Here is a 24,111-nt window from a genome sequence, read left to right on the forward strand (position 1 = left end):
TCAAAAGACTATCATGTGGATGCAAAAATAGAATCGGTCTGAAGGTCAAGTTAATGAGAAAAGAAATGGTTCTGAGTATTAATATCAAAAACATTAAAGAGAACAGGAAAGTAAATTTACACCCACTATTGATGCTAAGGAAATTGAATGTCACGATAGTTAAAAATAGCTGAATTAATTCTGACTGCGCATTAGGTTGATTATGAAGACAAAGCAGTACCGTGTTGTTTGGCAACCTCATTTTCTTGCTCCGTTAGCTCACTCTGAAACTTGCTGACTTGTTTACTTAGAAAACAAGTACACAATAGGTGGCAAAGTACGAACAGACCTCTATAATGTAGTTTACTTAAGAATTAATCATAAAATAAATACATACCACACAAACAAAATCAGAGACTAATGAAAAAGAACCTGCGTAAAGTCCCATTTACAGAAAGGTACTTAATTCCTACATGCTACCTAGTAAAAAATTATTATTTGGTAATTGTCTGTCAAATAGCAGCAGTTATCTTTCAGTATGACAGTATCGGAATAGCTTCCCCTCAAAAAAATTACTCAGTTTAAAATTATTTTTGAAGATGAACGTTGCTGTCTCCTACTGCTACAAAACTAGAAATACCTGTTCTTTCTTCAGAAATGAAACAGGATTATGATTTTCTTTTCACTAAACATGAGACTGATAGAACTCTAAAACTTGTTTTTAACAAAAATTTAAAAAAAGTGAGGGAGCATGAACTTGAAATAAGATTGCTCTTCCACTCCCCCCCCCAACTTTAGATACACAAGTAAGAATCCTGCAGATATATTTACACATTCAAATTTTTTTAGATACAGTTAGCAATGCTTTGTTACGGTTTTATGAAATTTGTCAATTACATTCCAGACACCAAAGCTACAGAACACAGTGATTTTCCTTCAAATTTAGCACTTATCACAAAATAAATAAATAAAAATCAAAACTACATAAAACTGTTAAAAGATCTGTGGCTACGGTAATATGAAGAACACCTCTCATCAACACAAGAAAGAGCTACTCATTATTTTCAGCAAATATAAAGGATAAAAAATTTATATACACACATTAACTACAGGGGTTATTGTTTAAAAGAACATGCAATCATTCCACAAAGACAAGAGGCCACAGGAAATCTCAATTATTTGCTTCTGACTGATATTACAAAAACTGCATCAAACTAGAAAGCAGACTAACGAAAACCTTTACCTAATAACTTCTTTATTTTGCTTTTTGGATTTCTTGGTAGTCTCTACTTGTACAGGCATAACTTCAGGGACAGGCTCCTCAACCACTGTGTCTTCATCACCCAAAAGAGCTGCCTGCTGAGAAAAATCCATGTCCTGCATAAACGACATGCTGCGCTTCAAAGCTAACAGCCGTTCCTAGAATCAGAAAGGACAGAGCGGCAGGGACTTAACTTTTCCCTCATAGCTAAGATGCTATGATAATGGGATGGGATGGGAATGGCCATGGCCTTATTGTGTTCCTTATGCTTCATTTTCAATGGCAATGCAACATGATTTGTCATGGTAGCATGGCATCAAAATTTCTGCAGCCCAACTATCAAGGGAGAAACAAACAAACAACATATGCAAAGACAGCTACCTATTTCATACAAGACTTACCGTAAGAGAACAGCAACAAGCACATACACAAAGGAGCTCACAAAAATAACTCAAATTTTACAGATCAAGAACTGCATTTGAGTAAAAATTTACGTTTGCATACATGCATCTATGAAATCTCTGAAACCTCCCCTACACCCCCCACATTTGAAAATGTAAAGCTTTTTGTTTATGCAAAAATATAACTTAAGTAAGATTTTTATATTCAAAGTTAAAAGTCAGAAGTAACATTTTATAGTTGGGTTTTTGGCACTTAGATCCTGGTTGCTTCCACTAAAGCCCACAGAATAAGCTCCCACAGACAGTGGTGCAGATGAGATTAAAAAAAAGCAATAAGGGTGTGTTTATAACACAAATGCTATTAAGGCCCTAAATAGAGCAGTGTGAATAGACACTCTAGTGAGTAATGGCAGATAGATGAAATAATGTTTAACACTATTATTAATTCTTATTAATCCTTATAAATATGAACAAAAAAAGAATCCCCAAAACAGAGTGTTTCTGCTTTGTTTTTAAAAGGTCTCTTACTTTGCTCATCATCTTAAAGCCTGTGTGCAGTATCTTCTTGGCTAGCTTGTAGTAAACAGTATCTGGTCTGTTGTATGTCATTGCATTATCACACATGAGTTTAAAATCTGCCTGTAAATACAAAAACAAACAAAACAATTCTACCAAGGCAGCTCTGTGAATTCTTTTTCTTAGCGTACAAACAGAAGCTTAACCTAAGTGCCACATGTAACGTTTCCTCCTTTTTCAGAAATACATAACAAAAGAAATGCAAAAGTCAGTAAGAATGCTGAGGGACCAAGAAATAATTTAATGTTTTTCCTTCCTCTTAAATCACAATAGATTTGAGAAATAAGATATATATAACATGAAAAAGATGAAGTAATTTTATTTGTAGTAATCTTCAGTCACTTATACAGTAACAACAGCAAAAGCCTTCAAAACTTAAGAAACAACCTTGCAAATGCCCACTGCATGCAACAAGAGAACAAAACAGGTATTTTGTTTTCTCCTTTGAAGGGGTACCTCCCATATCCAAAAATCAAGCAATTTTAATTTAACGAATGCAACTTGCTAAAATAAGCCTTAACACGTTTCACAACCAGAAAAATTTACTGCAGATTATGAGAGGTTTTTGTTGGTGCTTGTTTGTTGTTGTTTTTTTTCCCCCTAGGGAAGATTTCATTCCAGCCAAATATTATTGGTCCATTAAGTAAAGAGAAAGCATTACCAGAAACTCCATGGAACACTGAGCTAGAAAGACATTTTTACATTCTTCTGAAAATTTGAAAAGTTGACAAATAATGCAATAGCACTTCACAAATTGGATAGCAACAAATTAAACTAGTGTATTGTTTAACGATGTATTTTTCTCCTAGTAACTTTTCAATATTGAAATAACTGTTCAAGCAATTAAGCTTTAGTTACTCTGTACAAATACAAGCACAATCTGTGCAAGAGTCCAGTATATTTGATGATTATTTCATTCTGCAGTAAAGATCCAACAGAATGGTATGCTTTTTGGAGTTAACACACCAGGTTCACAGAACAAACTTTCCTGAGACAAAGATTTCTAGGAGGTTCCTATTACAGCTTGACATGAAACTCTTACTAAAGACCTCTCCTCTGACACCCATTGTTAATTACTTAAAAATTAAAAAAACTGCCCCACTGCATTCCTGATCAAATTATGGGGAAAAATAGCTTTTTATTTCTTGTTTCTCTGCAGTGATGCCTGATGATTTACTAGTCATCAACTACATACTAGCTACGTAGATAAACAGCCATAAATGCTAGCCTGTGACTTCCTGTGACATTCAGGTTATCTACCTTCACTTAAGGAGACCATCACAAAAACAGGAATTGGAAAAGCAGCATGAAGGAGCAAACTATTAGCCAAGAAGCACTTGAAGACCAGTGGAACAATGCATCTAATAATGGTGTTTGACATACTGCAGAAAATAACAAAGGAGAGTTTTTTGCCTGTCAAACTTGGGTACTCCTGCAGCTACTTCTCCCCTACTAAATGCAGCATATGGCTCATAGTGACTTCTTTCTTTGAGGGATGTACTTGCTTCTGACTAGCCTCAGCTGGTTGTAGTACGTTTATCAGACGTGAAAGACAGAGCACTCATTTTTAGAGGTCAAAACCCTAAGAACATTTCTGTATTTTTCTGTATTACCTAAGAATTACAAAAGCATGAGCATATATTCATGTCTGGACAGAGAGTCCTACCTCTATCACTGGACTTAAGAAATTGGACAGTGATAAGAATAGATTGCTAACAAACGTTTATTACTTTTCAAAGAGTACCAGCAGAAAACAAATCCTACAGAGAAAAAGAATCTGCTAGTCTGAACAGTGCAGTGATTTTCATTTTTTGAGGTTGTTCTCGTACCAGCACCGTTACTATATCTGTAACCATGCTTATTATAATCACTGAGAAAAACAAGTAAACAGGATTTCAAAATACTATATGGCATGGCTGACTGCAATGATAATGTATCCTTATTTCCCTATAAAAGTCTGCATTAAAAAAAAACAAAAAACAACAACAAGAAAAATAAAACAACCCAATTCAATTCACACAGAACAAAACAGACTAACATCTGTCAAAACACCTGTTGGAAATCTAAGCTGCTCTTTGCTCACTTTGATGGAATTTTCTATGGAAGAAAAAACAAACCCTGAAAAACAAGCCAATGCCTTCTGTCAAGACTCTTGTTAGAACAATTCCACAGCTGAAAATAATGAATGTTAAAGGCCACTCACAGAACTTAATGAATATTTAAAAGTAAAATTCCTTCCTTTCCTGGAGCTGACAATACCATGAAAAAAAAAAAAAAAACAACCAACAAACAAACAACCAAGAAACCACTTAATGCACTGTCTATAGAATGACTATGCATTCAATAAGGTATTACTGCAGTCTCAACAGCCAAAGTAGCTAAGGCAATTTGCCAATAACCTTGCCAACTACACTACTGCCAAAACACCATTTAAAATTGAAGTTATATGGAAAACAGGGTAATTAAAGATGAAAAATAAACAGCTGTTACTGTAATGCACAAAAAATGTTACATTACCTCCAGTTTTCATGCAGATATATTTTAATTGACATTTAATCAATCTAACCAAGTCTAGATAGAAAAAACAAACATATTTCTTAAAATACCTAATATTTTTATATTTAGGATGTTATGTCTAGCAGCATGAATTCTATAGATCTTTAGAGCATGTTATTAATCTCCACAGTAATTTGTAGTGAACTCCAGTAGAGGAGGCAACTGTGAAATAAAAGAAACACGAAACCCATTCTAACATACAAAACACAGTCTTGAGCTCAGAATGAGGGCACATTAGAATATTTAAGGTAAGAAAGACTTAAGTCAAAATAAATCTGAGATTTGTTACTGAAGTGTACCAAAGTAGCTAAATCTTTAAAAATATACCTTGAATTCAGTAACAGATTTGTATTCATTTGCTGCAATTTTTTCCTTCATAGTTCCAAAATCCATGGGGTGCTTTATTATCATGGAATATCCTGGAGCGATGGCATCCGTGACTGGAAAAGCAAAAAACCCATGAGGATCTTTCCTAAAAATAGAATAAATAAATAAAATTTAAATCAGCAAACAGGATGATCACTGTTTCTATACCACACTAACAGAATAAAACAAGTAATGCCTCACTTAAAAAGAAAAAAAACAACAAACACTTCCACAAAACAGTGAAATATTTGAAGAGTTCCCTGATACAGAGCATAATTTTGATTATGCATATGAAGACTTCTTTCAAAGAGACGAAACTAGTTCTTGATTTACTTTATTATTGATTGTATTCTAAATTTCCATCTACACTCCAAATGGCGGTTATGGCTTCACTAATAACCTTTTTAAATCTTCTTGTTCATGAAGTCCTCTAGAATTAACTGCAGTCTTTTGTATTCTAGATCTAGTTCCGAATTTGACTTCTTGTATTTATTAAAAAAAGCAAAATTAAGGATATTGGTAGTTCTCTTCAAAATAGATGACATACAGAGTTAACACAAGGAAAAAACAAACAAGTTTCTCCACATCAGAACATTATCAAGCAAGTGGGTACAAACTTGCTTTGGGATCTGATGGAGAATGCAAAATAAAACAATCTAATGAGTCCAATCTTTAAAAAAAAAAAAAAAAGTTGTGAATTTTAATAATTCCCTAAACTCAGTTATTAGTATAAATCTCTAACTGTAATACAGTCTACACCCAAAACATATCTTGCTTACCCCCAGGCTAGAACGGCACCTCTGGTAATTATATTCAACAACTAATCTTTAACACCAACGAGGTCTGATTAGTCTAAAAGCTACCAAATACATTAAAGCCAGACCCTGCATGATTTTAAAACAGAAAGCCAGGATAAGAAATTGTAATGTAACATGTGTCTGTTAGACACCATCAACAAATCTGTGAATAAGATAAGCTTAATACCTTTGAAGCTGGCGAAGAAAGTGTTCTAGTAATCGCTGGATTGGTGTGCTTTCATTTTCAGCTGCAGTTTGAGATGAAAACACAGACAAATTAAAGATGTATCCATATATTTGTTCCTACCTACATATATCTATTTCAAACATACAATAACTATTTTACTTACTGAGTTTTAAACTCATTTTTTCAGAGCTAGTGGAAATTAAGTTAGATGTAATTAGCCTATTAGTTTTAATAAAATTTATTAGTAAACTAGAAGTAAGGTGTTATCTATTTTTACAGAAAAGAAAAAATGAAATTTAGCTACTCGAACTGCAATGTTGGGATACCCACATTCTGGCAACGTTTTCATCAGTGCAGTTTTAATGGTTACTTTGCTGTAACACCCACCAAATTAGCATGCCTGAAATACAGCCTTTTTTTTTTTTTCAATCAAAAAGAAGAGTGACACATATGCAAACCACTGGGAACACAGGTATAGAATAAGAATTCACTTAATTTACAGACTAAACAGATTTAAGTTCTGACAATGCTCACCTGGCTGAGTTCTGCACGCTCTAACAGGACGATCTGGAGGAGGGTCAACCTCCACTTTTTTCCCAGGATCAAAGTCATCAGTTTCTCCTTCAGTGTCACACTGTTCTTTTTCCCTTTTCCTCTTTTTCTCTTCCTACAACAGTAAAAAGTGATTTTAGAACACACGTGGAAAGCACGATCCTAGGTACAGGAAAATAAAGTGATTTTTCATTTGGAATACTCAAGGTACATCTGACCCATAATATAGTTTAAGCAATATTATGACTGCCTCTGTCTCTTTTTTAATTTCTTCCCCTCTGATTAAACACAAAGGGGAAACATAAATACCATTATATAATAAGTACTACTGTTCGCTCATTAACTGCTGAACTTCCACCAAAAGGTATGCTGTTTTTACATGCAACACACATAAAACCAGATTAAAAAAAAAATTAAAAAACTGTTTTAGACATTGAAGCTGTTACGTTCATTTAATATCGTACCTCAGGGACAAAAGTTCATTCTAGAATTATTTGAAAAGCTGGAAATACCCACTGCAAAGGATAGCAAAGCCATTTACTGACCCAGCTGAAACATGAAACATTAGATTTAAGAACAGAAGTATCCATACAGATAGACAAAACAGATGGATAGGAAAAAATATCAGTTAATTCAACAAAGTCATCACATCAATCACTCTTCTAAATGGCAGAAACCTGGATAGGGGCATTTTCTACAGTTATGAAGTGGTGCCTCCAAACAGCGGTCTACCTACTTAAATAATGATTAAAAGAAAAAAAAATGGGGGAGAGGAGAACAGAGGGGGTCCTGGACACTGCACCCAATCTGATAAGTGAACATGTTTGAATGATAGTATGTCTGTCTAAACCGTAAAAAACAACAAAAAAATAATCACAGCTTACTTTCCTCTTTCTTCGTTCCTCATCATCAAGGTGCTTTTCTTTCTCCTTCTCAGACTTCTTTTTCTTTTTTTTCTTCTTTTCTTTATGTCGCTCTCGCTCATGATCTGATCTGTCATCATAATAACTAGAATCGTGCCCTGATCCAGAAAGTTCAGTTACTTCACTTCCTCCAACTTTAAGAACCAGCTTTAAAGGTTTTTCCAAAGGCTTGTCTACATAATCTAAATTAAAAAAAAAAAAAGTCAAAGATGCACATAAAATGATAGCATGTTATCATTAAAGCATATTAGTAATGTTACTTACAGAAACTCCATTAATAATAACCTGATACAGCTTGGAAGATGGTTAGAAATAAAAGCAACAGCTAAGAGTAACAAAACAAATTAAGATCCAAATTCCACATGTTTCAACATGACTTCAAAGCCTCATAAAATACAAGCCAACTCTTTCACTTTCCATAAAAATATCACAGATGCAGACACAGTTCTTGCATTCCCCCATAAACCAAAATGTCAGTGCCTGTAAAACAAACGCAACAAACCTGCTCCTAATCTTAGAGCAGACAAAACCTACCACCGCTGGAAAATCCACGTGTAAATAAAGCAACCCTATATTCTAACCGCGAGGAATCCCACCCTCCCAGGAAACCCTCGATTTCGCCCTTTCTCTTGTCTCCACGGCCCACCCTGAAACCAGGAGCCTAGGAAAGATCTCCCGCAAGAAGCAACTTCACCCACGTAAACGAGGGCTTCTCCCTTCCTGCGTGACGCCGCCACCCACCTCCGCCAAAAGCCACACGAAACGAAGCCGGGCGCGGGCGCAGCTCCAGCCCGGCCCAGCCCCCGGCTTCTTACCGCTGTAGGCGGTGGTAGAAGCCGACCGCCACTCCGCCTTGTCCGCTTTATGCTTTTTGTGCTTCTTCCCCATCGCAAAGCCTACCTCGGCTACTGCAGCTTCCCCTCCCCTTCCGGAAACGCTCCTCCGAGGAGGAGGAAGATCCAGGTCAGGGGACGCGAGGCGGGTCTCGGCGGGGACCCGCCGTTTTACGAAACAGCCGTGGCAGCGGCGCGGCGCGCTGGCTGTTCCGTGCGCTCCGCAGCTCGGCTCTTCTGGCCCTGCGCGGCCCTTGCAGCTGTCTACGCGCGGAGGGGACAAAGAAGGACCTTGCTCGGTCCTCAGCTCCTCTCGCGAATCGGTATCCTCCGTCTTCACACCACCGTCCTCGGGGCCCTGTCTGACGTGAGCTCCTCTCCCCTCCATGCTGCGAACGCCAGCGAAGGGAGGGCCGCCTGTGCTCCCTACGCGTGCCGCGCTCTCGGGCTGGTGCCTGTATATCCCGAAGGAGGGAAGGGGTCTGCGGATGACCACGATGGGCTGGGAGGGGGCGCGCGCACACGCACACACACGCGCGCGCGCGCGAAGAAGGGCTGTTTGGGTTGCTGGCTGTAGCAGTCGCTGGACGCCTGTTTCTCATTCTTGCCACTTTCTCCTCAGGAGTGAGAAGGATGGATGAAGCAGCCGGGGATTTGAAGCGAGCCCTTCCAAACACATGCGATAATGTTCAAATACACGTGGAAGTTCATCAGAAATCAAACAGGTCTTTCTTGGCCTTTAGTCCTTGTGACACCTTGCTGTGAATTTGTAGTATGAGTAATAGAAGGAGTATATGTGCAAACAGGAAAGGGAGTTAAGTGTGTTGGAATAGATATCTGAAGACTGTCTTGTTCCAGTTTACTGCTGAAGGCAGAGCCAATTAGACTAGATTTTTCAGATTATTGGTGAATCATGTTTTGAGATTACATAGTCACTCTGGACAACTGACCAAGTATTTGACTCACCTTACTCATTGCTGGGAACTGTTTTTGTTGCCTGACTAGAACTTTACTTGCTGCAGTTGGTGTCTGATGCCTTTTATCCTTGTGCTGTGCACGCACAAGAGTCTTGTTCTACATTCTTGTGACACATCTGAGTTTTTCTGTTGTTGTTGTTGTTTTTTACTTTCTGTTAAGTATTTCTGCAGCTTGGTGTTGAACAAAACCATTTATTTTATCTTCTCTTTGTGCATCACATCTTGTTGCCCGTCTTTTGGGCTTGTTCTGGTATACTAAAATTTTTTACAGCAGAGCCCAAACTGGATACAGTAATCCAGGTGTAGCCTAAGAAACATCGAGAATCACAAATCCTTTTCAGCAGTTGTCTGTTCTTTTATCTTCATGGAGTGGTTGCAGAGGCAAGATTTCACTTTTACTTTTGTTGAATTTCCAGAGATACTTACTAAACCTTATCTCCAGCCTGCCGAGGTCCCCTGAATGGTAGCTTTGCTTTCTAATATATTGAAATGTAGTCCTCCCTGCTCTAGCATCATCCATAGGCAGTTGCATTCCATCCTGTTGTCCACTGTGTTAATGGAGGTGTAAAAATAGTGTTGGTTTACATTAATCATTCCCTACCCCCTCCCTTCCTCACAAACTTGCTGCTCCACTTGGACTACTAATCCCTCTGAGCAGGACAGTCCAGACACCTTGTCCATTCATTGACTCCTTATCTTAGCAGTTTGTCCGTTGGGACTAAATGGGTGAGTATATTGAGGGCCCTGATAAGAAATATCCACTGCTTTGATGAAGAGAATCTTCGTCGGGGTTGAAAGACAAGATAGTGGACTCAAATTATAAAATTAGCACCTTTCTAGAATCTTAAAATGCTATTCCTTTTTCCTGTAGTTTTCACCTGTTTAACTGGAGTTCTCCTTATAGTGTGCCCCTGTCTAGAGATATCAGTTATTTATAGGAGTTACGGGATAACGGAGATTCCAAGCTAATTTCAGTCTAGTAGTTTGGCTTTGAATTTTTTTACTACTTGTAGTAAAACATAGTCAACATAATGATACGTATTAATTTCTGCTAGCCTTGTCATCCCACGACCCCTGATTTGATTGCAGTCAGATTGAACAGTGTTTTCTGGCCTGTGTCTTTTAAAGTAGTAATATAAAAGGTGTTACTTTTGGAAACAAACTAAATTTATTTGTTTGTTTCTGCAGAATGTTACTGCTTTTGATGTGTGGTAGTTTTCACGTTTGTTTGTTTTTTTTAATGGAGGCTATTTTCCGTAGAGAGAGGCTTACTGTATTAGATAAAGCACTCTGCTGTTTCAGATATTAGATATTACTTGCCTTATGAATGTTAATGCCATAAATAATGCTGTTTCTTTGTTACTAGTACGGCAAAGAAAGAAGATATCAGGATGAGTGTCCTCAAACTGTTGAACAGACATAACATTGTGTTTGGTGATTACAAGTGGACAGAATTTGATGATGGCTTCCTTAACAGCAATGTGCAATCTGTGTCAATTGTGGATACAGAGCTGAAATTGAAAGAAAGACAGGTATCAATCAAAAATATACAGCTTTGTTAACATGTATATGAACTAGCTGTAGGAAGACTAGTGATAGCCTGAGATAAATAGAAGGTAGTATCTTTTACTAGACGAACTAGCATAAACAGAGAAATATTTTTTGAGCTTATGCTCATTATTAATAGAAACAGTAGGTTTTAAAGCTGAATGTTTGCTTAGTACTGTAACTTTCATATCTTCTAATTATCTCTGAAGTGAGAAATACAATGTGTTGAAAGTCTTTTTACATCTCTCCTAGCCTATTGACTTGAGCAAAAGCAGTCTTTCCCTTCATATTTTTCATCTGAATGAAGAAGGGCCAAGCATTGAAAACTTGGAAGAAGAAAATGAGGATATTGTTGCAGCTAACCACTGGGTGCTGCCTGCAGGTACCCATCTGATAATTCTGCAAGATCCTGAGCAATTACAGTGAAAGAAAATCTTGGAGAGTATATAAGTCTTTGTAGGGTTATTTTTTAAAAGAAGTATGTGTACTGACTATAATTTTGTCCTTTGTGGATGGAGCCATCTATCTGGCATGTTTTTTTGTGGTTTTGACTGAGTTACTACAGGTGATTCCATGAAGTACAATTTTTTTCTGTAATATTTGTCGTCAAAGTAATTGATCCTGTGGAATAAAGTGTGAAAATATACAGTCAAAATCACAAGTATGCAAATACTTAACCCTACAGGCATCACGTTTTAATTTGATGACCTGCAAGAAATTAATCATTTTAAATATTGACTTTCCAGAGCCCACAGCATGTTACCAGCCTGCAAGACAGTGCTGCTATTACATTCTTAAACAGAAGCCAATGATCTGGCAACACTTGAATCTCTGTATAAAACCTTTACCAAATCCACAACAGAGAAGGCCCAAAAGCTGGAAGTGACTTGTTAACCTGATGCTCTGTAGGCTCCTGATTCTTGCATCTTCTGCCTTTTATTTTCTTTCTTTTTTTTTCTTTTTTTCCTGTGGGAATTGATTTTTAACAACTAAATCATAAAGTACATTCATAAAGTCATGTGCTAGGAACCTATTGCAAAGAAAATTGGAACAAGGTTTTAATTAGATACTACTAGATACTGTTATTGTCAGCAGCTCAGTAACTTGCTTTCAGTAAACTTGTGGATTGTTTTTCTATTTCTAAAGAAAACAGTAATTCTCCTAAAAAAGGAATTGGGAAGCTTACATGTGTGGAGTAAGCTTTTTCTTTAAGTAGGAGCTAAGAAACTGAAGAGATACAGAGTCCTCAGAATGTTTCTGGAAAGAGTAATGGTTTATTTTGCTGCAGAGCATGGCCTGCCAGTTGCTATTGTCTAGTGCCCATGGAGGCTGGATTCTGTATTTGGAAGAAATATAGGTGTAAGCTTGAGGCCAAAGAGAGAGTGAGTCCATGACAATTCTTGCACTTTTCATATTGTGAAAATATTTCGTATTTTCATATTGTGAAAAGTGTAAATATTTACAACATTTCTCCTTAAGGAGAATTCAGTCCATAATTTGACATTCCCATACTATTATGGTCTATAATAATTAATCACAGTCCTTTTTCACTTTTTCCTGCTATAAGGTAGAAAGCAAATGCTAGAAATGGTTGATTTGATCACAACTATCGTTTTTTAAAATACATGATTCAGCTACTTTTTATTTCCTTCCTATATCTGTTGATGTTGTTTTTAAAAAATGTTGAATATATATATATATATATATACATAGAGAGATAGAGAGAGAGAGAGAATATATTACATATAGTAATTATATAATATATATAAATTTATGTATGGAACCCTTCTCCCACTCCAATTTTTTATCTTGGGAAGATGTAGCTCCTTCCCCTGTTCAATATGGAAAAAATTATTTGAATAGGTAGAACTAAATAATGATAAATACATACCCGTGTGTGTGTGTGTGTGTGTATATATATATATATATATATATATATATATATACATATGTATTCTTTCATGTTAGAAGTTACAGAAGATTGATAGAAGGTTGGAAAACATTAATTCTTACAATTACTTGAAGAGACAGAAGTTCTAAAGGTGCTAAATTTGTCTGTTAGAACTAGTGTTTGCTTTTTGAGAAAATAATCCATATATTTTTTCCCTATACTTCGATGGCTGTCCCAGATCTGTTCTTGATCTTTAATTTTGTCTGAGATTAATTTGAAAACTGCTTTGTGATACAATGGTAGATAACAAGTTCCTAAACTGATTTGCCCTAAACAGATATGTAATATATTGCTTTCATAGCTGAATTCCATGGCCTTTGGGAAAGCCTTATATACGACACTGAAGTAAAATCACAAGTAAGTTGAAAATTAGTAAAAATTAAAATTGCTTGAGGATAGGTAATATTTGAAATGTACCCAGTCTCAAGTTGCTGCATCATATGGAGAATTTACTTGGCAGTAACTAGCTCAAGAGAGGAAGGATTCTGTGGTCTGCTTAGTACACTCCTACGTTTTGATGGGTGGCATAGTTTTTTCCACTGTGCCACTCTATATTCTTTTCAAATTTCTGTATATTTTTAGTAATTTGATACTTAGATGTAACTGTTGTATGCTTAACAAAGAAGACAAAGTTGACATTTTAAGATTAATCATCGTATCTCAAATGTGTATGAGCAGATACTATTGCAAAGCCTGCACTGCAAAAAATATATATATATCTTAGTTTCCATGTTAGAAGTTTAAATGATGGTCATTCCAGAATTTGTTCTTCATATGTGTTTGCTCAATTAATTAAAAAAGGGAAGGGACTTAACTTCTGCAGATTTTTTGTAAAAGTTAATTTTGGTGAATTTTCATTTTTTTAAACACTGGAGCTGGCTGAGATGGTTGGCTTCTGCAGGCTCTGAAATTATTCCTGTTAAGTTTCAAAATATTATCTGTCTTTCTCAGGATGTTACTGGCAAACATGCTTGATCAGTTTCAGCTTTTTTTTGTTATTTCCCTGCTGCATACTTGCTTCATCGTGTGGCAGGAATGCTATTATATTGTCTTATTAATACAAATGGATCAAAATCATTACAGGTAATGGTAACAGAAAATAAAAAGATGTCAGGTGTTAAATAAGGGTAGAAATCAGATTAATACCTCAGGTTCATATTCATGTAATTGAAGGAATTCTCTACTTATGTGTTCTAGATAATTCTGCTATGAATGAACATTTTGTTTAGAACTGAACATTCAAGGAAACTTTATGCAGCTTTATTTGGAAGGATAACCAATCTATAAATACCTGATACAAATATGAAATAAACTAAAATGTGACAGTAAATATTTTGCTTAATAAGTTGACTACAACAGACTAAACAGATGCGTAGCTGTAGTAACAACTAAAACCAGAGTATGAGTCTGACTCTACTTGGGATCTGAATTGAGCACACACTAGAAGAAGGACAGTGAAAAGTAAAAATAAATTTCACTTCTGTAGAGCATTTAGTTTATTCATGTAAAGGTTTTGAAATCCATTTGTGGCCAGTACATGCAATTTTTTTATTTCTGACAGCAGAAGAAAATGTACCCTAAGATGGAAAGACTAAAAACCGATGTTTGTTGTTCTTAGAGATAATTAGGAGATGGCATCCACTTGTAATTGTATTTGCTGATATGTCTCTAATTTGTGTGTCTTTTTTTCCCCTACTCATCTGTCAGTTACTTGATTATGTCACGACAACATTACTGTTTTCTGACAGAAGTGTTGACAGCAACCTGATATCGTGGAATAGAGTTGTTTTGCTGCATGGTAAGAATTATCTATTTTAAAATAAGTTGATTCACTGGCAAGCTGTTTATACTTTCCTTCTGGAAGAACTTGTATGGTTCTTCTGTGTAAAGAAATTACGTGTTCCTGTGTTACAGTAAGCAGTGCTTCTAGACATATTCTCTCTGTAGTACAAAGTTCTATGAAAAGTAATCAAATCAGTGTTTGTATTTACAATATTTTACAGAAATTTAAATTGTAACATTTTATAAATGCAATGACAATAGTTAATGTTCTTCATTTGAATTTTTAAGAGTATTTTTATAAAATGCAAAAAATATTGCAGATACTGTGCACAGCAGGAATCGGTTTAATAACAGTTATAAAATTCCTTAGTTATGTGTCTTTCATGAAAATTTTTGAGGAAACTGAGAAATTTATCCAAGTGTTTTAATAGCATATTCTTTTGTCAAGTGTGAATGCAGTGTTCTCACTTATTTATTACTCTGAAATTGTAATATTCAGTTGCTCCAAGCTTACAGTAAAACTTATATCATAAATGAGATTGGTATCAACTGAATCAATTCTGTTGCAAATTGTAACTTGCTGTTGATTAATTACAATTTTGTTATCCAGACTGGTATTCAAAAAATGGCAGCAGTCTGCTGTTATCTGTTATTTAGAACCCAAAAATCAATCTCCTTGCATTCATATTCTGTTTAATAATGTTTGTGCTTTTCACTTTGGAGAAGATCTTTGTGGCTCTTCCACAGGGCATCATGACATATCCAAAGGGTTTGTTGTGCAGTATACTTCTTAAGATACTCTCAGTTGCCTCACAGTGGAGATTCAGGGAATGTGAACAGCTGATAAAACCAGACATGATAGGTTTCTGCTTTGCATGTTAGCAAGCTGTGTTCAAGAAAGATAAAAGTTTAAGCACAGATTTTTGAGAATGCTAACATACGTAAGCCCAGGTAGAGCAAAACACTGTGTTCCAATATTGTTTCATCATTTTAACTCAACGGTGTCTGTATACAAGCTAGTATACTAACCATACTAATAATGGAAAATGATACAGCTTCAAAGCTAACAGAGCACAGCTCTAGAACAGTAATCAAGTAAGCAATCTCCCCAACCCCTGATACTCCCTGTCCTTGTCTACTGTTGTCTGCCATTAGTGTTTTAATGAAATACAGTAGTTAAAAAGATATTCTGTCATCAACAATCTGATGTAGATTCTTTGTAGATATTGTATGAATTTGATTTCAATTCAGGCCCTCCTGGAACTGGTAAAACCTCTCTCTGCAAAGCATTGGCTCAGAAGCTGACAATTCGACTGTCATACAGGTGATCTTTCTAGAATTTCTTCACTTTAGCTAGCTGTTGTTAGTTGTTCCTTTTCAATAGCCCAAAGGTATATAATACTTGATTTCAAGTGCTGACATTGATGACTTTGCATTAGCAATAGAATTGATGCAATATAAACACAAGATAGATAGGGTATTATAAATCCTTCTAAATGTCTGATAGTTTGTGTCAAATTATGAAAAACAAATTCAAATGGCAATACAGTCATTTGTTTCTGCTCATAATACACATTTGTGAAGACTAAAGAGTGAAGTATCACAGAGTAGTAAGCCTAATGTTTGTATATTCATTTTCAAGAACCTGTTTTTAGTAGGTACCAGGGTACCAGTGTGTTTTGTACTTGAATTCTCTGAATGCTGAAGTCAGTCTGTATATCAGGTGTATCAGACAAGTAATGAAGTTAACCATAAACTTCTTAGCAACTAATAGCTGAATAAAAAAACATCAGACAGTAAATAAACTTCATGGTCTTACTCGGGTATACTGAAAATAATCTTGCATGAACAGAAGAATGAGCTTGTTAACATGGAAACAGTTTCCTAAACTTTATGGAAGAAACAGTCAAAACTGTTCTAATGAAGGAATGCTGGTAATGATTTATTGTGGAGACGTACAGTGAGACAAGTTTCTGGAAATTGTAATTAAAAACAAACCAGATGTTGTGTTTTAGAAATAAGTAAATTAAAGTACTAATTTAAAAAATTCCATGGTTGAAACGGGGGGAATAAGACTTAGGGGAGTTATTGACCTCACTGATTTTATTTACAATGCAATAGAATTGATGCTTATTTTTTCCTTTATATTTTAGGTATAGATATGGACAATTAATTGAAATAAACAGCCATAGTCTTTTCTCTAAATGGTTTTCTGAGGTATGTATTGATATAACTTAATAAGTGGACCCTGACTTTATTAAATAAACTGTATCTGTTGATTAATAACATAAGTATTCAGGATACTTAATGTGCTTGAAAATATTTAAATAGAAGCTATATTAGAGATTTACTTTAAAATAAACAATAACAAAAAATAGTTTTCCATTATTTAACATGGTAAGACTTGAAAAGTCTGCTAAGGGAGTAGTTAAATATATGCATATGACCTCTTTCTAGAGTGGCAAGCTTGTAACCAAGATGTTCCAGAAGATTCAAGAGTTAATAGATGACAAAGATGCTCTTGTGTTTGTACTGATCGATGAGGTATGATTCTAAAAGTACTGACATATGTAAAACATAGCAGAAAGTTTTTAATTATGAGTAGGAAAGTGTAATAATACACATTCTTAAAGTACATTAAGACAATACTTAGACTTTTCTGTATATTATTAAACTTTGTACAGAAGTGTGAATTTTAATATTGACTGAGCAATTTGAGAGATTTTGAAAGGACACAATATGATTTAGCTGACATATCCCAGCTGAAAATGAACAAAATCTTTCTTAGTGACACTTATTTTGCTACTGTGTGTTTAAAAGTGGAATATTGTTTTAAACTTCCAAGTAGGCTGGAGTCATATTTATGGTGTTCTTGCATATGTTGTAAAGCTCTAAAAAGAATTAATTTGGTTTCAGTTTATTGTTTAGCTGCTCTTCTCAGACATGGATACACAACCATTTAGTACATGGGTGTCCCACCTTTTGGCTTGCTCGGGCTATATTGAGTGAATATGAGTCGTCTTGGACCATATGTTGCTCTGAAAGTAATGCCTCCTACTTTTTTCCATGGATACTATAGTGGATACAAACAATACTACATGATAGAACAAATTCTCAGCTACAAAATGCTGTTTTTCAACAGTCTTCGTATTTTGACCAGTAATGAACAAGAGCCTGCATGCTGTTCTCATAACAGGCTGCACCAGTAGAGATGGACCATTGTTGCCACTGCTGAATTGTACCACCCTGTATTGTGGTACCACTGAATTGTACTTCACTGTGCTCACATCTACTGTTTGAATGTTTCAGCCTCTACTGCCATACCATCAACATCCACCTTGGACATCATGGCCCAACAAAATAAAACAGGAAGCATTACTTTCAGAGCAGCCCTCGCAAAATATGCAATATCAGTAATATATAAGTATCAAAACTTCTAATTTTTTAATATTTTTGCTTAACATACCTTTTAAAAAAAGGAACAAAACCATAAAACTAGTGGAATATTTGACTTTTTTTTTGCGAAATTAACACATCAGTCTGGTTTGATGTCAGTGGTTGTGATTCTTAGTGAGATCTCCAGGTGTTCATCAGAGATTTTTGATGAAACTTTACTCCTCTTGTATTTCATCCCTGAAAATAGTTGATCACAAATGTATATACTGCCAAAAAGCAATGACATGAGTAAGAGGTGACTGTGAAGTAATTGGCAATTATGAAAATCTTCACCAGCAAGGGCTCTTGCTGCACAACCCAAGTTACAGAAAGCAAGGATAAGAACTGGGTGAAGGAAGAACTGCATACTATGAGTGAAGATCAGGTTTAAGACCATCTAAAGAAACTGAAGGTGAATGTGTCCATGGGTCCTGAGGAGATCTGTCCATGGGTTTTGAGGGAACCGGGTGATGAAGTTGCCAAGCCACTATCAATCATATTAGAAAGGTCATGGCAGTTTAGTGAACATCCCGCTGACTGGAAAAGGGGAAACATAACCCCATTTTCAAGAAGGAAAAAAGGAGCCAAGGAACTACAGGCCAGTCAGTCTTGCCTCTGTGCCTGGCAAGATCATGAAGGAGATTGTGCTGAAGGCCCTACTAAAGCACTTGGAATATAAAGATGAGGTGATTGGTGGTAACCAGCATGGCTTCACCAAGTGCAAGTCATGCCTGACAAACTGGTTACCTTTTATGATGGAGTTACATCCAGTGGATGAAGGAAGAATAAATGATGTCATCTCCCTGGAATTGTGCAAAGCATTTGGAACTGCCCCACACAACATCCTGGTCACCAAATTGGAGAAAAAAGGATTTGATATATGGACCGCTCACTGTTTAAAAATTGTCTAGATGGTCACACTCAGAGATTTGCAGTCAGTGTCTCAAAGTCCAAGTGGAGACCAGTGATGAGTGGTGTTCCTCATGGATCACTACTGGGTCCAGTGCTGTTTACCATCTTTGTAGGCAATGTGGATAGTGGGATTGAGTACACCCTCATCAAGTTTGCAGACAACACAAAGTTGATTAGTGCAGTTGACAAACCAGAGGGAAAGGCCATCCAGCAGGACCTGGACAGGGTTGAGAGGTGGGCCCAACCTTGTGTGCAACATGACCAAGTGCAAGGTCCTGCACCTGGATTGGGCTGTCCCAAGCACAGATACAGGCTGGGTGGAGAACAGCCCTGAGAAGAATAATTTGGGGTTGTTAGTTGATAAAGACTCAGCACGAACTGGCACTGTGTGCTTGCAGCCCAGAAGGCCGACTGTATCCTGGGTTGCACCAAGAGAAGAGTGACCAGCAGGTAGAGGAAGGTGATTCTGCCTCTGTGCTCTTGTGAGATCCCACCTGGAGTACTGCATCTAGTTCTGGGGCCTCCAACACAAGAAGGACATCAAACTGTTGGAGCAGGTCCAGAGCAGGGCCCCAAAGATGATCAGAGGGCTGGAGCTCCTCCTCTACAGGGATAGGATGAGAGCATTGAGACTTTGGGAAGACCTTATATAGCCTTCCAGTACCTGAAGGGGACATACAGGAAAGCTGGGAGGGACTTTTTATAAGGGCATGTAGTGTCAGTAGTAGGAGAAATGGCTTTAAACTGGAAAAGGATAGGTTTAGACTAGATATTAGGAAGAAATTCTTTACTATGAGGTTGGTGAGACACTGGAATAGGTTGCCCAGAGATGATGTGGATGCCCCCACCCTGGAGGCATTCGAGGCCTTGAGCAACCTGGTCTAATGGGAGGTGTCCCTGCCTATAGCAGGGAGATTGGAACTAGATGATCTTAAAGGTCCCTTCCAACCATTCTATGAAAGTGTTAAAAGACATGGTCAGATTTTGGAGTTGAGTATTTGATTGCATCTCCATGTTCCATTTCATAATTTGCAGGTAATGCACTTATATCAACTGAAAATGATGTTGTAAACATAAAATACATACATTTAATTGTAAGTTGGGGTTTTTTTTGCAATCTTAAAACCTATTTTCTAATTCCTTTGGTAGAAGTAAAAGCACAGCTGCATATTCTTTGCTGTTCAGAGCACTGTGTTTTGCCAGTGTATAAAAATGCATGCAGTTATTTGCCATCACTTGAGTCAGTGCTGCTCAGCACTATTCTCCCCATGCCCTGGTTTCAGTCAACAGTGTGTTAATGGCTCACTGTTTGTTGCTGAGCAATGGGTGTGTGTACCTGGGGCCATTCCGTGGAAAAGAACTGGTGCCTTCACTGTGCAGGACAGTGGCAGGATGCATTGCCAACCCACCTAGGCTGCGAGTTGGACGTGCCCAATTTAGTTCTCAAGTACTTCATTAGCTTTATTATTTGAAGTTCCTATTGCAAATCTTGTTTTAAATTGAATTTATTTATATTATCCTTTTTATTTCCCGGAACTTGAATTAATGAAGACAGCCTGAATTCTGCACTCTATACAGGGATTTTACTCATTCGACTTTTCTCCCTTGATATTCTCTTCACTCTTTTCCTAAATTTTTCCTTGACAAACTATTTTGAAGTTGAAATTTCAGATACTGAACTGGATCTGAAGGTGTACTTGCTTACTGACAGCATTCCAAATTGCAACATTTTGCGTGTGTGTAGGGATTGTTTGCTTTTTTAGTTTGGCGTTTTGTTGCTGTTGTTTTTCGGAGGTTTCTGTGGTTTTTGTTTCTTTGTTTTTTGTGTGTGTTTGTTTTTTTGTAGGTGGAGAGCCTCACAGCAGCCCGCAGTGCCTTTAAGGCAGGCACTGAGCCTTCAGATGCTATTCGTGTAGTGAATGCTGTACTGATGCAAATAGATCATATTAAAAGGTAAATTAATTTTATTGCAACAGCAAAAGGTAACTGCTGTAACTCTAAATCTTAATTCATAATTGGAATACTAATCCAAATTGGTTAACAAATGATTCTTCATTAATGGTGCTAATTGTGAAAAGAAATTTGAATAATCCACTAGAACATTTTGCTTGTGGGTAGATGAACTAATCTGGGTTTGATAAACTAATGATAATATAATTCAAACAAAGCTGGGAAGGAATGCAGCACAGATGCATCTACTTTGGTGAGACAAGAATAAGATGAGTGAAAAATTTGTTATTAACAGCTTCTGAATATCAGCCTAAAGCAGACTTGTACAACGTATTGCTTAAAAGCAGTCATTAATGGACCACTTTCCTGGATTTAATATAGCACATCTCTTGTTTTATTACTGCATTTTCCTCTCTGGGCATACTTGGCCCTGTTCACACTAAGACAGATGCCCTGGTATTTGGGCCTGTGTTGCAGCTAATTAAAGGTGAGTAGTTTATTCAAACACAGTACACAAGCTTCATCAAAAAATAGATGTGGTTAAACCTTTTCTTTCTATTTTTGTTAAAGTAAGGAGTCATTACTTCCTGTTTAAGCTCACTCTAATGTCATGCAGTGTTGAATGTGTCATGTTAGCAGTTACACTACATACTTCCTTCTGAAGTGAAATGGAAAACATAGATGAAATATTCCAATTTACAAGTCTTAATTTTGTAAATTTATGTTAAAAACTATGCTGGTAAACTCTCTTCATACGAAGAAGTTAATGTATGCTACTAAAATAGAGAAACTATGTATACTTGCAAAACAGCTAAGGAAGGAGACTATGCATTGAAATAATTAGTGATATCTGTCAAAGAGCATATAATTATTAGTTGATAAGAGTGATGTGGCTGCTGACTGCAGGAAACATTTTGAGTCAAAAAAGAAAGGAATCTATTTGCCAGTGCCAGGAGGAACTAATTCATGTGCATGTGATCTAAGAATGTGCTTTTATCTTGAAGGTATCCCAATGTAGTTATCCTGACAACTTCAAATATTACAGAGAAAATTGACATGGCATTTGTAGACAGAGCAGACATAAAGCAGTACATTGGCCCTCCATCTGCTGCAGCAATATTCCGAATCTATCTTTCTTGCCTGGAAGAGCTGATGAAGGTAATATTTTGAAAGTAGAACTATAAAACATCCTATTTTATTACAGTTGATGTTTTCATCAAACTTCCTAAGTAACAAAAGCACACAGATTTTATTCCTTCTATGTTTTAAAAATTAACTTTACATGATTTTTTTACGGTTTCATACATAAATGTGTAACTCTTCTTTATAGTGCCAAATAATATATCCTCGACAACATCTCTTGTCACTCAGAGAGTTGGAAATGATTGGATTTGTAGAAAATAATGTGTCCAGGTTAAGTCTTGTACTAAAAGAAATCTCAAGGTAATATTTTTTTTTAATTCTGTGTGATAAATATATATGTGTGTGCATGCATTCATATTTATATGTATAATATATATAATATATTATATATACATTAATGCATATAAAAATATGCATTCATATTTATATGTAAATGAACTGTGTAATTATGTCTAAAAGTAATTGAATTTAGTAATTGCTAGAGCGTTGAAACATCTTGAACTTATTTGTTGTTTTGGGTTTCATTTTTGTTTGTTGTTTGTTGGTTTTTTTTTTAATATTCTGGTTAGTGCAAAATGTGTCAGCAGATAATAAATGGAATTGATCAGGATTTGTAAATGTTTCTTGGTATCAAATGTGACTGGTTTCTACTCTGTCCTTTGAAGTTCTCTAGACAAATTGCTGTCTGACTTAATGAAATGCCTGAAGTTTCAGTGGATATTATGGAATCATAGTTTGATCTTAAAGGTCCCTTCCAAACCAGTTGGTTTGCAAATCATGATCAATAGGTATTCTCTACATTCATGAGTTATGTCACAGTGATGATAGAGGAGCATGATGATAACATTGGCAGGCAAATATGACTGCTATTTCTCTCTACCCTTTCTTACCTGTATGGGAGGGCACATGGTACAAAAACTGTATTCATTTCCAGCTTCTGCTAAAACTTCAGGAAATGAGCATGCAACGTATTATGACTTGAGTGTTGTCTTTAGAATAATTTATGGGTGAGGGAGAAAGGAAATGTCATCTTTTAAGAGCAAATATTTAGCATTTAAACAGTGCTTATGTCTCTCTTTTACTATAGAAGAAGTGAAGGGCTTAGTGGCCGGGTCCTCAGAAAACTTCCTTTCCTAGCACATGCGCTTTATATTCAAGTAAGTTTATTCTATTCTCTATATTTTGGGTTGATTCTGAGCCAGGTAGGAAGACCTTTGAACACTAGCCTGAAGTAAAGGATTAGTTCTAAAACTTTTTGCTAATCTAAACTATACTATTTCTATAGCACTCTAGGACTGAAACAATTTTCTGCTGACCATAATTTAAAATGAAATCGAAGACAACTGATATCATTACTGATATATTGTGACTAATCGTTAATGTTTAATATACTGCTTTGTTTAATATATTGTTACTGAAAGAAACCCCTATCACTTCATAAATAATATGAATTTGTTCAAATCTTTGTTGAAGCAAATTCTCAGTAATGTTGATTGATTCAAGACTTTATATAAGTCAAGCTATGTTAGCTGGTTTAAAATAAAGCTTCCTTTATATGAGGTTTAGCATTACGAATATTTTGTAACATGAAAGTCAAATATTTCCTTTTCAAATAACTGTGCTTTGTATGCCTATTGTTGTGAGGGATCTAACAGAATATTTTTATGTTTTCAGTCCCCCAGTGTTACAATGACAACATTTCTTCAGGCTCTTTCACTTGTAGTAGACAAACAATTTGAAGAAAGAAAAAATCTTGCAGACTGTGTGTGATAGTTTACTGCTTTATGCTTTTCTGTATTGTTACCATTGAAAAATAATTAACTTTGCATACAAACTGTGCAACTTCTGTGTATCTATAAAACAGATTGTCAACACCTTAAAAACCCTGGAATGCTTAATCTAGTTTTTCAGAACATTTATTAATAAACTGTTAATTTTTACAGCACACTGTGGAATTTTATTTCAAATGCTGTGAGACAATT

At 36.0% G+C, this 24,111-nt stretch overlaps 2 protein-coding genes across 9 annotated transcripts in view; one reads left to right on the forward strand and one right to left on the reverse strand.

Moving 5' to 3' along the window:
• The window catches only part of BRD9 (bromodomain containing 9), a 32,333-nt gene extending 23,789 nt beyond the window's left edge, over positions 1 to 8,544 (reverse strand). For 2 of the 7 annotated variants that reach the window (XM_065753029.1, XM_065753033.1), the window contains exons 1-7: positions 8,414 to 8,544; positions 7,560 to 7,780; positions 6,658 to 6,790; positions 6,124 to 6,184; positions 5,101 to 5,245; positions 2,170 to 2,280; positions 1,223 to 1,398 (exon numbers count right to left, since the gene is read on the reverse strand). In XM_065753029.1, coding sequence (XP_065609101.1) covers positions 1,223 to 1,398; positions 2,170 to 2,280; positions 5,101 to 5,245; positions 6,124 to 6,184; positions 6,658 to 6,790; positions 7,560 to 7,780; positions 8,414 to 8,486 — 920 coding nt within the window. In that variant the 5' untranslated portion in view covers positions 8,487 to 8,544. The remainder of the gene's footprint in view (positions 1 to 1,222; positions 1,399 to 2,169; positions 2,281 to 5,100; positions 5,246 to 6,123; positions 6,185 to 6,657; positions 6,791 to 7,559; positions 7,781 to 8,413) is intronic. The other 5 variants (XM_065753032.1, XM_065753031.1, XM_065753035.1 and 2 more) reach the window with 5 other exon arrangements.
• A 170-nt stretch (positions 8,545 to 8,714) lies between these two features.
• On the forward strand, positions 8,715 to 23,902 carry TRIP13 (thyroid hormone receptor interactor 13). Of its 2 annotated transcripts, none has more exons than XM_065753595.1 (14): positions 8,715 to 8,798; positions 9,054 to 9,156; positions 10,775 to 10,940; positions 11,209 to 11,338; positions 13,209 to 13,264; positions 14,615 to 14,705; positions 15,941 to 16,013; positions 16,843 to 16,906; positions 17,147 to 17,233; positions 20,883 to 20,989; positions 21,991 to 22,144; positions 22,317 to 22,429; positions 23,217 to 23,286; positions 23,804 to 23,902. In XM_065753595.1, exons 2-14 carry the CDS (start codon positions 9,065 to 9,067, stop codon positions 23,897 to 23,899), a joined length of 1,299 nt encoding a protein of 432 aa, XP_065609667.1. In that variant the 5' UTR covers positions 8,715 to 8,798; positions 9,054 to 9,064; the 3' UTR covers positions 23,900 to 23,902. The 2 variants fall into 2 exon arrangements, with proteins under 2 accessions (XP_065609667.1, XP_065609669.1); XM_065753597.1 differs by having other exon boundaries at positions 8,734 to 8,754.
• The last annotated feature ends 209 nt before the right edge of the window (positions 23,903 to 24,111 follow it).

Source organism: Cyrtonyx montezumae, unplaced genomic scaffold, assembly GCF_038088225.1.
Source record: "Cyrtonyx montezumae isolate F1298 unplaced genomic scaffold, pur_monq_1.0 scaffold_8, whole genome shotgun sequence".
Classification (NCBI taxonomy): Eukaryota; Metazoa; Chordata; class Aves; order Galliformes; family Odontophoridae; genus Cyrtonyx; species Cyrtonyx montezumae.

What these genes read in the sequence shown, in the direction of transcription:
- TRIP13 (XM_065753595.1), top strand. Translation starts at nt 9,065, where the DNA reads ATGGATGAAGCAGCCGGGGATTTGAAGCGAGCCCTTCCAAACACATGC. An exon ending in GTTCATCAGAAATCAAACAG is followed by an intron (nt 9,157 to 10,774) that starts GTCTTTCTTGGC and finishes CTTTGTTACTAG; the next exon opens with TACGGCAAAGAAAGAAGATA. An exon ending in TCTCTAAATGGTTTTCTGAG is followed by an intron (nt 16,907 to 17,146) that starts GTATGTATTGAT and finishes ACCTCTTTCTAG; the next exon opens with AGTGGCAAGCTTGTAACCAA.